The following is a 15,233-nucleotide window of genomic DNA, read 5'->3' as shown; positions in this document are numbered from 1 at the left end:
ATGCAAAATCTTAAGCACATTTCCTTCCCATATAGTCTACCAAAAATTTGAGATTTAAAATGCCTAAACTTACACAAATAAAATACAGTGTCATAAGGCATTTGAGGGCAGCTAAATTCAAAATGAAATTCAGTCATTCATACCTTTAATTAAACCCCAAGACTTTAAGCATGTACTGTACATCAGGGCAATTTCTGGAAACTGTTTTAGGTTATTTAGCAAGATTTATAAGTTTAAAGAAAAAATACAGACCCTTTCTATGATTTTAGCTTGTACAGGAGAAAAGAACAGAACAATATGTGTAAAGGAAAACATTTTTCCATTTGTGATTTCCACTCTGCTGGAAAACAGGGATGTGGCTAGGCATTCAGAAGGCGCCCCGTCCCTACCTCCTCCCATACCCCCTCTGCTGACAGGCCGTAGAGATCCAAGTGTCACCAATGGGTCCCTGGTGCTTGAGAAGGCAATCCTGCTGGCTCACCAAGTGTGAGGGCTGTCTCAAGCAATTTTTATATTTTAAAAAAGAAGAACCACCACTAATAACCAAACCCATTTATCTAATAAAAATTGGATGGAGGCAGGAATCTCCACCCTCAACCAAGGGAAGCCCAGCTGGGCTCCTGATTGATGAGTGAGATCTTGCTTAGGGAAAGGGAAAAGCGGACATGAAGCCACTCAGAAAATGGGTCACACCAGTAACAAACTGAAAATGTCAAGGGAACGTGGCCTAGTTACGGGGCAGAGCTGTGGCTTCCACAGCCCAGGAGCCTGAGGTGACAGAGGGAGGGTATCTGGCATGTCCAAGAAACAACAATGAACGAGTAAGTAAGCTGGAATCACCAAGGGCACTGTGGGGAGCAAGGAGAGGCAAATGAATCCTCTTGAGAACAATGAGGCGTTCAGGTTATTTCCAAAGGTGAGGAATGTCACCGAGTTTTCAGGCAAACCGGTCTGAAGAGACCTTTTCTGCCTGGAGGTGGGTGAGAAACAGAATCCTCAATCTAAAAGGAAATATCCTTCTCCACAAAAAGCTGATCCAGCCACAGAGGAAAACTTCCTCTTTCAAAGCCCCACATTCCAAAGGATGACAAATAGAGACAATTCTAGTAAAATCATAGCTGCCTGTTTGGGTGTAACCCTTTGGCATAAAATAGCATGGGGATGGTAAAATTGCTTTTTTAAAAAAAAGATGTCATTAATTATCACTTGTCTAATGCATATTATTCATTTTGCCATGCATTTGGTCTCAATAAATAACAGCTATGCACACAACTTATCAGGTACCCTGTGGGATTTAGAGGTTTCCAAATCTTCCAGGAACAGGGCGTGGCGTGTCTACCCTAGCTGGTCTTGCTTTAAGGAGGGGTAACACTTGCCTCTACAGCAGAAGTTCCTTCCTCCTCTTCAATGATAACTTACAGCCTGGACTGAGTTATAGCTCCAGTCTCAGATTCAAGGTAGGAGGCTGGTGGGGGAAGGTGAGTGGGACAGCCGGGGACATTTCTCTGCACAGGAAAAATACATACCATGGCTGAGGGCCTGGTGAAAATGTAAGGATAGTGTGTGGGGGTAGCCCTCCAAAATAATACTAATAATTGCCATACACAGTACTAAAATATGTAAATAAAAGATGATCTTACTTAATTTTCATGCCACTTTATTTGAGGAGGTTATGATCACACTATTTTACAGATGAGAAAATTGAGGTACAGAGAGCTAACGTCACTTGCCTCCTTCCCCTCCAAATCCCTATCTCCTTGATTCTCCATTAGCTTTCTCCCTGGGACTTCTCAATATACTGTGTGATATACTGTGTTAAACACTGATTTATCTCCTGTCTCCACTAGAATATAAAATCCATGAAAGCAGAAACTCGTTTTTTTTTTTTCTTAATATTTTTAAATCACTGTACCTTCAGCACTCAGAACACCACCAGGCCCACGGTAGGAGTTCAATTGATATTTGTGGAATGAATGCTGACCAGCTGAGCTGAAGATACGTAAAATCTGAGAGAGATCTCTGAAAGCCAGTTTTCCCTGAATTTCATCAGAGAGCAGCTGAATCAAACTCAGAAGCCAGCAATGTTTCAGAGAAACAACTCTGTCTGGACACAGGCCTTGTTTATCCTTTGAATTCCAGGGACTGTTCTCTGGCCACTGAGACAGGAGAGGAAGGTTGACTCTGGCAGAATCTGCAGGCGTTTGGCATGCGTGTCTTTTAGGTCACCAGAAATAACTTGGAAATGCATGAGAGGGTGTGTTAAGGGGGAAGGACGAGAAAAAATTAGTTTTATTTATGAGGCTACTGAGCAGTTAGTTATTTTTTAGGGGTGGGGACCACTTAGGCAGAGAGAACTCCAAGGTTGGGTTCCATCGTTGCGGTAATCATCCCAGCCTTCCTAGTTTTCTTTCAATCTTTCAATCTTTGTGGTCTAAAGAAGGCATTCACCTAGTCGTTTCTAATTTGGGGAAATTACTGCAGCATGTTATGTCCCTGGTGGGGCGTCCCCTGACTTCTTTCTCAGCATTTGTTTACTTCCTCCTTTAAAATCACTCTCTCCCAGAAGGGAGTTGGCATGATGCCCCACTGGTCATCGTGGAAGGAGAGGATGATTTGTTTCTGCAGCCCTCGGTAAGCACCCATTGAACGACCCTCACCCTTGGAAGTAGGTAAGCCCCACTTCCTCCACCAGAGAGAGTGGAAGGTGGTGGTGGTAGCGGGCATGCTCAGGTCCAGGGACTGGTATCATCAGCCAGGCAATGTTGATGCCAGAACTAAAACCTAGGGTTTCCTGCTTTCCATTCCAATGTTTGAGCCACCTTTCTTGTTTGCCTCTGCCATTAGCCATACATTTTGTTTCTTAAATTTCTTAGAATCTCAGTTACGAGTTGTTTTCTTTCCAAGAAGATTCTGAAAACTGAGAGGCCAGTCTCCATGCTGCACTATGCTATAGTGAGACCCTTCTATACCTTTCTATGCATGCAGACAGCTCAGCCCCATCCCAAGACAGCTGCCCATGACTCCAAGGTCACAAACTCACAGGCCTTGTATCAGTTTACTATCACTGCATATGAAACCACCCTTAACTCACTGGGTTCCCACAACCACAATGTGATATTTATCATGAACCTATAGGTTGTCTGGGAAGCTTTTGGCTGAGCTCGCCTGATTCACCCAGGTGAGCTGCATTCAACTGGTTGGTGGTCCTGATACTGAGCTGGGCTGAGAGAGATAGCTGGGCTTCTCTCTCCCGTAATCTGTCATCTTTAAGGAGGCTACAACAGGCTTCTTCACATGGTGACTGGGTTCCAAGAGGATGAGAGAGAAAGCTGTGAGGCATTGTGGCCTGGGCTCGGGAAGGCACATGATGTCACTTCCTACACATTCTATTGGCCAAAATAAGTCAAAGGGTAAAGGCCAGCCTAGATTCAAGGGCTCTAGCTCTTAATGGGACGGATTCCGAAGATTCTGTGGCCATTTTTAATTGACTATGGGCCTACAGGCATTAGGTATAAAAGTGAAGCAGGCCAGCTGTGAGATAATAGAGACCAGAGAGCATCATCTGCTCCCAAGTTCCACACAGGTTTAGTATAGCCACCTCTTCTGAAATTTCAAAAGAAGCTGGAAATCTGGATTTAAAAAGATATATTAATAGACTCTATTTTTTAGAGCAGTTTTGGGTTTACAGAAAAATTGCATAAAAGTTTTACACATACCCTCTCTATTTCTACATTCTGAGTTTCCTTAATTATTAACATCTTGCATTAATGCAATACACTGGTTACAACTCATGAACCAATATTTATATTGGTTCATTATTATTAACTTAAAGGCCATAGTTTACATTAGCATTCAGTCTTTGTGTTCTATGGGTTTTGACAAACGCATAATGTCTTGTGTATATCCCATTCGAGCATCACACAGAATAGTCTCACCGTGAAAAAAATGCCCTGTGCTCCAAATATTCATCCCTGTTCCTCTCCCCAGAATCCCTGGCGACCATTGATCTTTTTATTGATTCCGTAATTTTGCATTTTCCAGAAAGCCATATAGTTGGTATTATATCATATTGTAGTCTTCTCAGATTGATTTCTTGTTTTTTGAGATGGAGTCTTGCTCTGTAGCCCAGGCTGGAGTGTGGTGGCGTGATCTCAGCTCACCGCAACCTCTGCCTCCCAGGTTCAACCCATTCTCCTGCCTCAGCCTCCTGAGCCTGGGACTACAGGCCCACACCACCACGCCCAGCTAATTTTTTTTTTTTTTTTTTTTTTAGTAGTGATGGGGTTTCACCATGTTGTCCAGGCTGGTCTCAAACTCCTGACCTCAAGTGATCTGCCTGCCTTGGCCTCCCAAAGTGCTGGGATTACAGGTGTGAGCCACTGCGCCCTGCCAGGCTGACTTCTTTTACTTAGCAACACACATTAAAAGTTCCCCCATGTCTTTTCATGGCTGGAGAGTTCATTTTTAAAAATCATTGAATACTATAGCATTGTCTGCGTGCACCATAGTTTGTTTATCCATTTTCATGTACTGATAGACATCTTGGTTGCTTCCCAAGTTTTGGCAATTAAAGCTACTAACAAAATCCATGTGCAGGTTTTTGTGTAGACATAAATTTCAACTCATTTGGGTGAATACCAAAGAGCATGATTGCTGGATTGTATGCTTAGAATATGTTTGGTTTTGCGAAAAACCACCAAACTGTCTTCCAAAAATGGCTGTATCACTTTGTATTCCTACCAGCAATGAGTGAGAGTTCCCACTGCTCCACATCCTTGCCAGCATCCGATGTTGTCAGTGTTCTGGAATTTTGGCCATTCTCAGAGGTGTGTAGTGGTATCTCACTGTTGTTTTTATTTGTATTTCCCTGAAGACATAAGAAGTGAATCATATTTTTTATGCTTACTTGATACCTGTATGTCCTTTTTGATTAGGTATCTGTTCATATTTTTTGCTCATATTTTAATTGGGTTCTTTGTTTACCTATTATTGAATTTTAAAAGTTCTTTGTATATTTTGGATACTGATCCTTTATCAGATACGTGTTTTGCAAATATTTTCTCCTAGTGTGTGGCTTGTCTTTTCATTCTCTTGAGTGTCTTTCACAGAGCAGAAGTTTTTAGTTTAAACAAAGTCCAACTTAACAAGCTTTTATCTCACGGATTATACTTTGAATGTCATATCTAGTACGTCATAATTATATCCAAGGCCACCTAGGTTTTCTCCTATGTTATCTTCTAGAAGTTTTACAGTTTTGCATTTTACATTTAGACCTATGGCCCATTTGGAATTAGTTTCTGTGAAAGGTATGATGTCTGTATCTAGATTCATTTTTGTGCATGTGGATGTCCAATTGTTCCAGCATGAAATCTGAATTTTATGTGAAGTCTCCTGATTTTAAAGGTTCATTCAAGTCTTTTTTTTGGTAGTAGTGGTACCGGAGGAATTACAGCTCCCCTCTCCCCTAATATACATGTCTGCAGAATGCATTTATCCATTCTAGATAATCTCTGCCTCCTTCATCCCTCTTACCTGGAATGCTCTTCATCCATCCACCTAAGTTTTTCCTAATGCCCACCTCACACTCCATCTACCAGACCTTTCCCACTACTTCGACCTGGTGTGTGCACTCAGCAGATACTCAGGTAATAGTGGTTGAAATCTAAACACACTATGACTTGTAAGTCCCTATTAGCACTGCCATATGCCACTGCCTTTCTTCCTTAGCTAGACTGTGAACTCTTGGGGAAGACAGGAACCCTCTTTTTCTGGTTTACCCCAGGTAGCTTGGCATGCATGGGTCTGGGCATAAAATAGGTTCAGCCACAGTTGTTAACAATTTCAGACTAGCTGGACTTTGGTCCTGACTTACCAATTGTCCTTTGTTCTTCAGGAGAGATGGCTACTTCAGGAGTCAAGCTGAGGACCTGCCAAAGATTTAAACCCAGCAGCCTTGCCCTGGCACAGGTAGAATGATGGCATCTCTAATTTTGATGTCTGATTTAGCATTACATTCATGTAAATAAGAGCGCCCTGATATCCTTGGAGAATTAGGGAAGATTAATAATACCGCAAAATGTATCATCAGAGGTACCACTGTATTATGAGTTATAAACATGTTTCTTTCGCTATTTTTCTATCTGGTCATAATGATATCCCAGTCATTACAAAAAATAGTGAAATAAAGGAGTGAAATAAAAAGAACAGATAGCTTCATGGTGGCTGGTTCCGTACCTCATGCCTATTTAATGGTCAGGCTAATGGTAATCCTCCCAGCTCACCTATGTTCCTCATTTTCATCTGCATCATTAAGTGTTCCCACTGGAGGAGCTCTGGACACTTCCAACCGAACAACGATGGCGGGAACAAATGGGTCCACACCTGGGGCTGAGACCCAAGTGGTCTCGAGTGATTGTTACCATGGCACATCTGTGTGCCGACAGATTTCTCAGAATCAATTTGCTCAGGGAAAGTACTGTGGGTCCATTTGTTAGGACTGCCTAACAGCCATGCATGATCCACACCAGCAAATCCCAGGCAGAAAATATCAGGGAGACAGGAACCCAGGAAAACCACCTCACTGCCTTGGGTTTGAGAAGTGGCTGTGAGCCTGCCTGCAGAGCTTATGGGGGACTTTGGCATGGCTGCCACTCAGGGCCATGGCAGACGCTGGTATCAGTGCTGGTGCGGGTACTGCTTCTACCTCGGGAAACAACCATCCCTGACCTTAAGACTCAAAGGTATCAATCAGCGACTCACTCGGCTTGGAAGGACAGTGGTCTTGTTGGAGGCACACCCACACTTCCTTTTCTAATCCTCCTCCAGAGACAAACAAGTAGAACCATTCCTGTCATCACCCTCCCTTCCCTAGAAAAGCCCCCCAGATCTGTACCAGGCAGGGAACAGTCCCTCTGGGTGGTGTGAAGTAGGCAGAGCGATTCCTAGGACGTTATGGAAAAAAAAAAAAATCGTATCTAGACACCTAAAAAATAAAAAATCCCAAGCCTTCTCCTCAGGACCTGTTTAAAAGACACACCCCCCTTTTCCACTTAGCTGCTTAAGCAACCTCTTTGTACACACTGTACTCAGCAGTGACTCAGGGGCTCACAGCTACCAGCCACTGAAAAAAAAAAAATTACAGACCACTCATTGGTAGTGGCTGGCTAAAATCAGGGGATGTTAAGCAACTTGGGCTAGAAATTCAACCTTGCTCATACACAGCAAGAAATAACTTTAGCAACTGCTAGGTACAGAAAATTAAACCAACTGAAGAAAAAAAAAGTAAAGAAAATAGAATCTCCCTAAAGTCCAGGAAAGCGGGTATAGGAGCACCTAAGAAGGCCAAACCTCAAGGCAGGGAGGCTCCCTAGGCAAGCCCAGCCATGGAGAACCAGAAGAGACTCACTGCCCATAAGCTGAACAAATTCAAATATTTTGAGGTCCTGAGGCACTGGTTCACTTCTTGGTGAAGGAACATGCGATTTACCACTCATCGGGCAAATAATTAAGCTTCCTGAACATCAGTATGATTTAAAGCTGCCAACAACTAAAAAGACCTGATATTCTCAGTTTAAGATTTCATCCCACAGTATAGTAACATTTTTATTATGTACCTCTTACATCCATTTTGGAGTCATCTCTCCTCCCAAGTATTTAATAGCCCTTAGTGTCTTCTAAGGCATTATCAGACTCATTTTGCAGATTTGTAAATATCTCATAGCGATTGAATGACAGGGTACTGCCATGAAACTATGGCATGCGGAGGAGCAGTAAAAGGTTACTGACATCCTAGCATCTCACCGCCTTGCTAGTGTCTCCCCACGTGAAACAACCGCCCTGAAGACAGTCTGTGGCTGAACCTCAATCTATTTTCACTTAGCGAAAGGCAAAATCATCTCTGTTTTTCCTGAGTCTTACATAACTGTAGCCTGAGAGTCCAACTGTTCTGGTCATGGCCTCACATTCTTTCTGCAAAGGCGCTAGTTGACAAGATTTATGGGATGGTCTAAAGAAGCATGCGAAGCAATGTGGGTTGAAACCATGAGGGAGAACTTTCTGATCCTAGCAGAGTAGATCTAGTTTCTGTGGAGGGCTAGACAACCAGCCCCCAAACTAATTGTCCTGACTATGGGTGCTCAATGCCCAAAAATAAAGCAAAAAGGGTTCTTCTCTTTAATAGTATCTGTTAAGAAGTCATAGTCATGCTAAGGTTTGAGGATGTGAAGACACAAAGGGCTCCTGGAGCCTCTTCCTTATGGAAGCGGACACGGAGGCGGCACTGAACATTTCCAACATAGTCAGTGGGGAGGGAAACCGAGACAACATGGATGAGTGCAACAAACTCGGCCACAGAGCTGCTACAGCCCCTGGATGTTTGTAAAACTTACAGAAATTGCTTTTCATGCCCAGCAGCCAGCACAGGCAATAGCTATCACCAAAGCCATCTCAGCAGGACGGTAAATCAAAAATCACCAAGGCTAAGAAGCAGTATGTTAAGAATAACGACTCCCTCTGAGATGATGATGCTTGAAACACCCACAACAAGCCAGCTGAGCTCCCAGTTTAGGGAGGAGGTTTAAATAATGTTCAGGGGACAATGGTCCGAAGTCAGATGGAGCCAGATAGCAAATTCTAGGTGGAATGGCTGACTAAAGTCCTTGTGGGGTAGGCAGCTGGACATCATACTTACAGTGAGTTGGGCCGGGTGGGTTTGACCACAGCCAGGTCTGGGTCACTGGAGTTCATGTTGGGCTGCAAGCTGCTGCTGGAATTAAGGATGCTGTTTGGATTTGATGAGACAGATTCCAAACTGGAGTTGATGATGCTGTTCCTTTGTTCCTCTGGGGGGAAAAAGTCACAAGTCCCATATTACTATTATTGCATAGCGACAGTCTATTGCTACATGCACAAAAATTTATAAAGAATAAGACTGGATCAAGATCTCTGATCCCAGGGAAGCTTAAGAAACAACATAGAAAAGGTTAAGAATTAAAAGTGGGAAAGGAAGAGTCAAGGGGGAACAGGTGACTCGAAATTTTAAAGCAAACCCCCTTCCTCGTTGTAACAGGATATATCTCCCCTTTAATATAAGCCAGGATTTTTTCTAAAAGTGGCCCTACCATGGCACCATAAATTGCATCTTCTTTTGACTGGCAGATTGCCAGACTAGAGAAAAGCCTTCATAGACCCCCTCACATTCACCCAGATCCCCTTGGCTTCTGTGACACTCACCTTTCATTCTAAAACTCCTGTCTCTAATATTGCTCTAATTCATCAGGCCATGTCCCACCTCCAATTCCATAGAGCCTCACCAGAGAAGATCTACTATTCAGCCACCAATGTCCTTATGACTCCAACAGTCTAAATTCCTGACCCTTTCTCAGACACGTCTTTCAGTGTTGCCTCTAGCTCCATGTACTTGGTGTTTAACTTCAAGTGAATTCTTTGATAAATCACTCTGTACTGGGCTGCAGAATGGTTTGCCTATAAACAACAACAAAATACCTGAGTCCATAGTCCCAGCAGTCATATTCATGCTTGGAGAATATTGCCAAGCCAAGAGACAGAAAAGCTGAGTTCTCTTCAAGCCCTGACTGGCTATGTGACCTCCGGCAATTTCTACTTGATCTTGGATTCCTGGTTAACAATCTATAAAATGGGGAGAACAAGAACTGCCTTTCACAGCTTGTGGAACTGTCATGAGGATCAAGTGGGATCACAGGCAGGAATGTATCTTGTAAACTTCAGAATACCGCTCAAAGAACAGAACTTTATGTTCTTCCCATCTTTAAAAACTTGGAATCATGAATGGAAAACACAATTTTTGGAGATAATTTAGCTAAATGGTACAGGCACCCATCATTGCTGTGGCAAAATATTATAGATGTGGAATGTGATTCTTGTCCTCTATTGATTACAGATATACCATACTAAAATCAACTGATACTTCTGGCAATTAATTCACTTAAACATAATATCTAGGCTAATCCTGGACCTTTTTGCAGTGAGTCAGGGGTATGTTACAATATGTCCCTCACAGGATAGTCTAGAGTCACTGGTATGATAATTTAAAGGGCAACATTTGAACTCAGGTCTCTTGAGGCAACTAAGAGGATGATGTGTTATAAAAATACTTTTCCTTTTGCACGAGTCATGTCTGTAAAAATAAAGTATGCTTATGAAGTGATTTTACAGTAAGCCTCACACTAAATACATACACACTCACCCCAATACCCCTGATATCTTAGCAAATCCTTAATGCCCTGCAGAAAGCCCCACAGGAGAGAGAAAAACCCTATAAGGCTACCTCCTGACTACTGAACTCAAAGTAGATTTGGAAAAAGTAGATTGAACTGATGTCTGAGATTTAGAACTGTTCATATTTTAAGAGCTTCATTTTTGAACAAAAACGACAACAAAGAGAAGCCAAAAGAGTTACACTGAGCCAAGATGTAGGAGGACTAACAGGGCCTGTAAATGGGAACTTCCTACCAGAAAGAAAAACAACACTAAGATTACATAATAAGGGGATCACTGAGAGATTGGATGTGCCATTTATCAGTATGAATCAGTATCAGTAAGATTTTCCTTTTTACAAAACACGCATACAAAGATGCCCGAAAGACTATGAGGAGCTCGAGACTACCATATAAAGAAAGAGAGTGAGGACGGTTCCCCGGGCTTCAACTGGAGACATTTACTGCTTCACAGGACAGGACAGAGAAACAGGTTTATTAACTTGATTTTGAGAAGCTTAAAGGGCCAAGTTTGCGTGACATTATTCTCAGGAAACAGAAGAGCGTAACTATCGCTCACATTTCTCCTGTGATTATATTTACTTTTCCAGGAGAGGATTATCATTCTACAAACTAAAAACAGTATCTTGCTAAAAGTATATTCGTCCTTCTAAAACGTTAGCAGGAGATTATTTTTCTCCCTTACTATCCATTAGTAAAGGAGGGTATAAAAATGTATCATAAGGCTTCACAGTTTTACAGCCAAGAGGGCCAAATATGCATCCTAAGAGGCCAACTCTTTATTGGTATCCCTTGCTGGGACAAATGACAAGAAAACCCAGAAGCCTGGCACTGCCTGACTATAAAACGACTACAATTTTGTAGAAGAAAGGTCTCATCATCTGTAGACAATACATAATGAGACTGAGAACATCTAGGTAGAGGATCTAAGCTGAAAGGCTGACAATCTTTACTGAGGGTGAGTAGGCAGGTGAGGATTATTCCAGGGAAAGGGTGGAGAATAAGATCAATGGCCAGTCAAATGTTTTAGTGGTTATAGCAAACTATACCAAGACAAATTTTAAAGCATTTGGAGTCAATTAGGAAATAAGGAGAAAATGAGCCAAGCATGGCGGTTCATGCCTGCAATCCCATCGCCTTCAGAGGCCAAGGTGGGAGGATCACTTGAGGCCAAGATTTTGAAATCAACCTGGTAAACATAGTGAGACCCCCATCTCTACAAAAAAAAGGTTAAAAATTAGCCAGGCCTGGTGGTACACACCTGTGGTCCCACGTACTTGGGAAGGCTGAGGCAGGAGAATTGCTTCAGCCTGGGAGTTCAAGGCTGTGGTGAGGTATGATGGTGACACAGCACACCAGCCTAGGTGACAGAGCAAGACTCTGCCTCCTTTAAATAATAATAATAATAATAATATTCAGTAATGTCACTCAAAATAGGAGCATTTTTCATCAGCTAGGCAAATGAGTACTGCTCCTGACAGAAGCGCACAAGAACAGGCAGCCTAGAAGACACTTTAAAAAATAAAAATTAAAATTAAGCAAATCCTTCAAATAACATAGCTAGACTTCCCTGAGTCACTGATGATTCAATCCAGCTCTGGTATCCTCATAGAAGGTATAAGAAGGACTGATGGCAATTATGTTGCTGAAGGAAAAAAATTATAGGCTAGTGGGCTTCAAAAGAAAAACAGCTAGTTATGAGTCAAGTCAACAAGATCATAGAGGACCATGACAAAAAGGAAAGAATGCCCACAACTCAGAAGTATGCCTAAACTGGTTGAAGTCAGTGAGAATGCTTGCCCACCTCAAACATGTTTGTCAACAAGAATCTGTCTTTGTATCAGTCACAGAAAACAAGACCCCAGCAACAAGAAAATGATAAAATAAATCCCCAAATAATGGTAAGCATGCATTGGCAGTGCTTTCACAAACATACGTTCTATAAGGAGTGACAAACTGGATGTGAACTTGGTCCTTAAGGATGCAAACTACCTGAGGGCAGGGACATGCTGTCTGGCCACACGGCATCCATTAATGTGGCTGGTGAGGTCAACATTAGCCATCCATTCCTGGTGCCTCGCCCACGGGTCACTGACACTAAGGCTCCGTGAATGGTTATAAGATAAATTTTAAATATAAGGGACTAATACACAGTCAAAAATTTATGCTGCTGGAACAGAAAGAGGTAGTTTTGTGTGACTGAATTTTTCAGGTGCTTTAGACAGGGACCATGAATGTCCTTGAAACCAAAGTACGGATGACAGTGGGCAGAGTTTTTGTTTTTTGTACAAATCAGGAACGGAAAAACATGAGTATGCAACCAAATCACTGCAACTAAAAAAGGAAAGCCGCAGAATAATTTTGGTGATATTGTACTTGTTCTGGGGGTTGCCATGGAAATCTGGGAGCTGAGCGACTTCACTTTCCATATTTACCAAGTGACTCCGACCCACTCTAATGGCAACCCCATCACACACGGGAGGCAGGAGCTCTGTTTATCACAGAACCCAGAGGCGAGGCCAGGAAAGCACTCACAGAGCCAAGCCAAATTCACTCGTCTTGGCAGGCCCGAACAGGTCTGGCTCACTGAATACACAGAGCTGGAGGGTAAATATGAAACATTTGCGGGAGGTTTCCCACCATGCATGGGACTCTGTCAGAATACAGGCTAATATCCCAACTTTCCATGGTGCCTAAGAGTAGAGGGCAAAAAGAAGAGGCAAGAGGACTGTTCTTTAACAGCCTCTCAGGATGCCTCATAGAGCCAAAAGGAGGGAACGGACTCTCCACATGATCAAACAAGAAGAAAAGGGAGTTACCAGACAGCGCGAAGTTTTACAAAGACAAGGAGATTTATATTAAAAAATAGGAAGGCAAACACAAAATACCCAGAGGCTTTCCTGTGCTGTGGTCAGGAGAGAGGTGTACTTTCTCCTGCTTGTTAAAGTTTTGCAATGAAGTCTGTAATGCATCATCTTGACAAGATGGGATGATAATAGCACAGCAGCTTAATGAATTTTGCAATAAAAAATGATGAGTGTACAGCAATTTCTGAGTTTACCATCTCTGGGAAATACCCAAGTACATGGGAAGTTTGGAATCAGATTTTCCAAAGCAATTTCTACCCCCTGTAGCTCTTGCTCCTGATAATAGTGACATGCCAAGCCACACTAAAATCTGAGGTGGTCTCATTTCAGGCTGACCCAGCAGCCTCAGTCCCTATGATAAAAATAATCTTAGAAAGCAGTCTGTGTAATAAGTTTGGGTATATAAAAACAGTTTGGGCAATTTTTTAAAAAAAATCTTAAAAAGGAGTTTGGGTGATGACAGACTCTACACATTGAGTTGAAAAGTAGGCTGGGCGCGGTGACTCAAACCTATAATCCCACCACTTTGGGAGGCTGAGACAGGCGGATCACAAGGTCAGGAGTTCGAGACCAGCCTGGCCAATATGGAGAAACCCCATGTCTACTAAAAGTACAAAAATTAGCCAGGTGTGGTGGCGGGCACCTGTAGTCCCAGCTACTTGGGAGGCTGAAGCAGGAGAATCACTTGAACCCAGAAGGCGAAGGTTGCAGTGAGCCAAGATCGCACCACTGCACTCCACGGCCTGGGCAACAGAGCAAGACTCTGTCTCAAAAAAAAAAAAAAAAAAAGTGAAAAGTAGAGTCAATCTATTGTTTTGATCATAGTACATGAAAGATGATATTAAAACTTTGACAGATGATCTTCAGCAAAATGACTTCTGATTATGGTTCTGGGTGGACAGACTGACTCTCTCCCTATATCACCTGTAATAACCCTTTTCTTTGCAAAGAGAAAAAATGCCAATAAAACTGAATTTCGTGAGAGAATGGGGAAGTCACTGTGGCTGGCCTGGGATTGCACTGATTCACAGGAAAGAGACATGGAGGCACAATGAGAAAGACTGGCCCTAAAACACCATTTCAGAAACCACAAGGGAGGAATGGGCCTCTGATGAATGTTGAATAGGGGGTTGAATGATCAGAGTTAGATGGACACTCTATTACTCACAAGACAGCCCTCTTTTCTACGTGAGAACTTGCTTTCAGGAAAAATTGCTTTCCTGTTAATCTACAGTTGACTGGGATCTGAGGGATTCCACGTACAGATGGCTTATATTCTTGCTCATTAGAAAGAAGGAAACTACACGTTTACTTACTTTTATACCACGACTCACTGCAAAATGGGTTTGAGATAGTACACGAAAGGTATGATTAGGGAGTTCTGTTTTTAGTAACTTAAAAACAAGTGAATATATAAGAAATACGCATTTCTCTCCAACTTAGAAAGTATAGAAAAGCATTTGCATCTGCACACAAATATCCTGCATGGGTCACCCTCCAGCTGTATTCATTTTGGTGTGTAAAAGTCCAATTGTTCTGCTACACAGAGGAATATATACATATACACACACACAGAGACGTGTGTCATGCTTTTAACAAAGCAGACTCACATCATACTTAATGGTATCTGCTTTGTTCACTTGGTGATAGTGCCAAAAGCATGCGTCTAGAATGTGCTTGTTTTCATTTAATGGGTCTAGCTGGAACTTTTTTCCTGCCACGAGCTTTCCACAGCATCATTTTTTAATGGCCATATTATCAACATGGTTTTCAGTCACGTGTAGTAATTACACATAATTGACCCAAGAAACACATTACACACCTTCTGCAGCTCGTGTGACAATAGGAATCCATGTGAATAAACATGTCATCTTCCAAAGCAAACAGGTGTGCCCAGGGCACCCGGGATATGCAAAGGCAACCTGAGAAAGGGCACATGCTACAGCTTTGACTGCTCAGAGAAAGGCATTACGTAAGCCTTTGAATAGTATGAATTCCCAGTCATGTTTCAACAAGGAAGACACACATGAGAAATACATAAGCTGAATTCTCAACCTCTCACTGGGCCTGTCTGGGAGAGGGTCCAGGATGAATTAACGGAACTAAAAAA

General features: G+C 42.4%; 1 protein-coding gene across 19 annotated transcripts in view; it reads right to left on the bottom strand.

The window, feature by feature from the left end:
• ARHGAP26 (Rho GTPase activating protein 26) overlaps positions 1-15,233 on the bottom strand; it is a 519,008-nt gene that overhangs the window by 78,902 nt on the left and 424,873 nt on the right. For all 19 annotated transcript variants that reach the window (XR_002522958.2, XR_004184011.1, XR_004184012.1 and 16 more), the window contains one exon: positions 8,690-8,840. Coding sequence is in view for 13 of the 19 variants with exons in the window: in XM_031666806.1 (XP_031522666.1) it covers positions 8,690-8,840 (151 nt within the window). In the remaining 6 variants the exon portion in view is untranslated. The remainder of the gene's footprint in view (positions 1-8,689; positions 8,841-15,233) is intronic.

Source organism: Papio anubis, chromosome 5 (assembly GCF_008728515.1).
Source record: "Papio anubis isolate 15944 chromosome 5, Panubis1.0, whole genome shotgun sequence".
NCBI lineage: Eukaryota > Metazoa > Chordata > Mammalia > Primates > Cercopithecidae > Papio > Papio anubis.
Note: the sequence above shows the minus strand (reverse complement) of the source record. Positions and strands in the feature narration are given on the sequence as shown.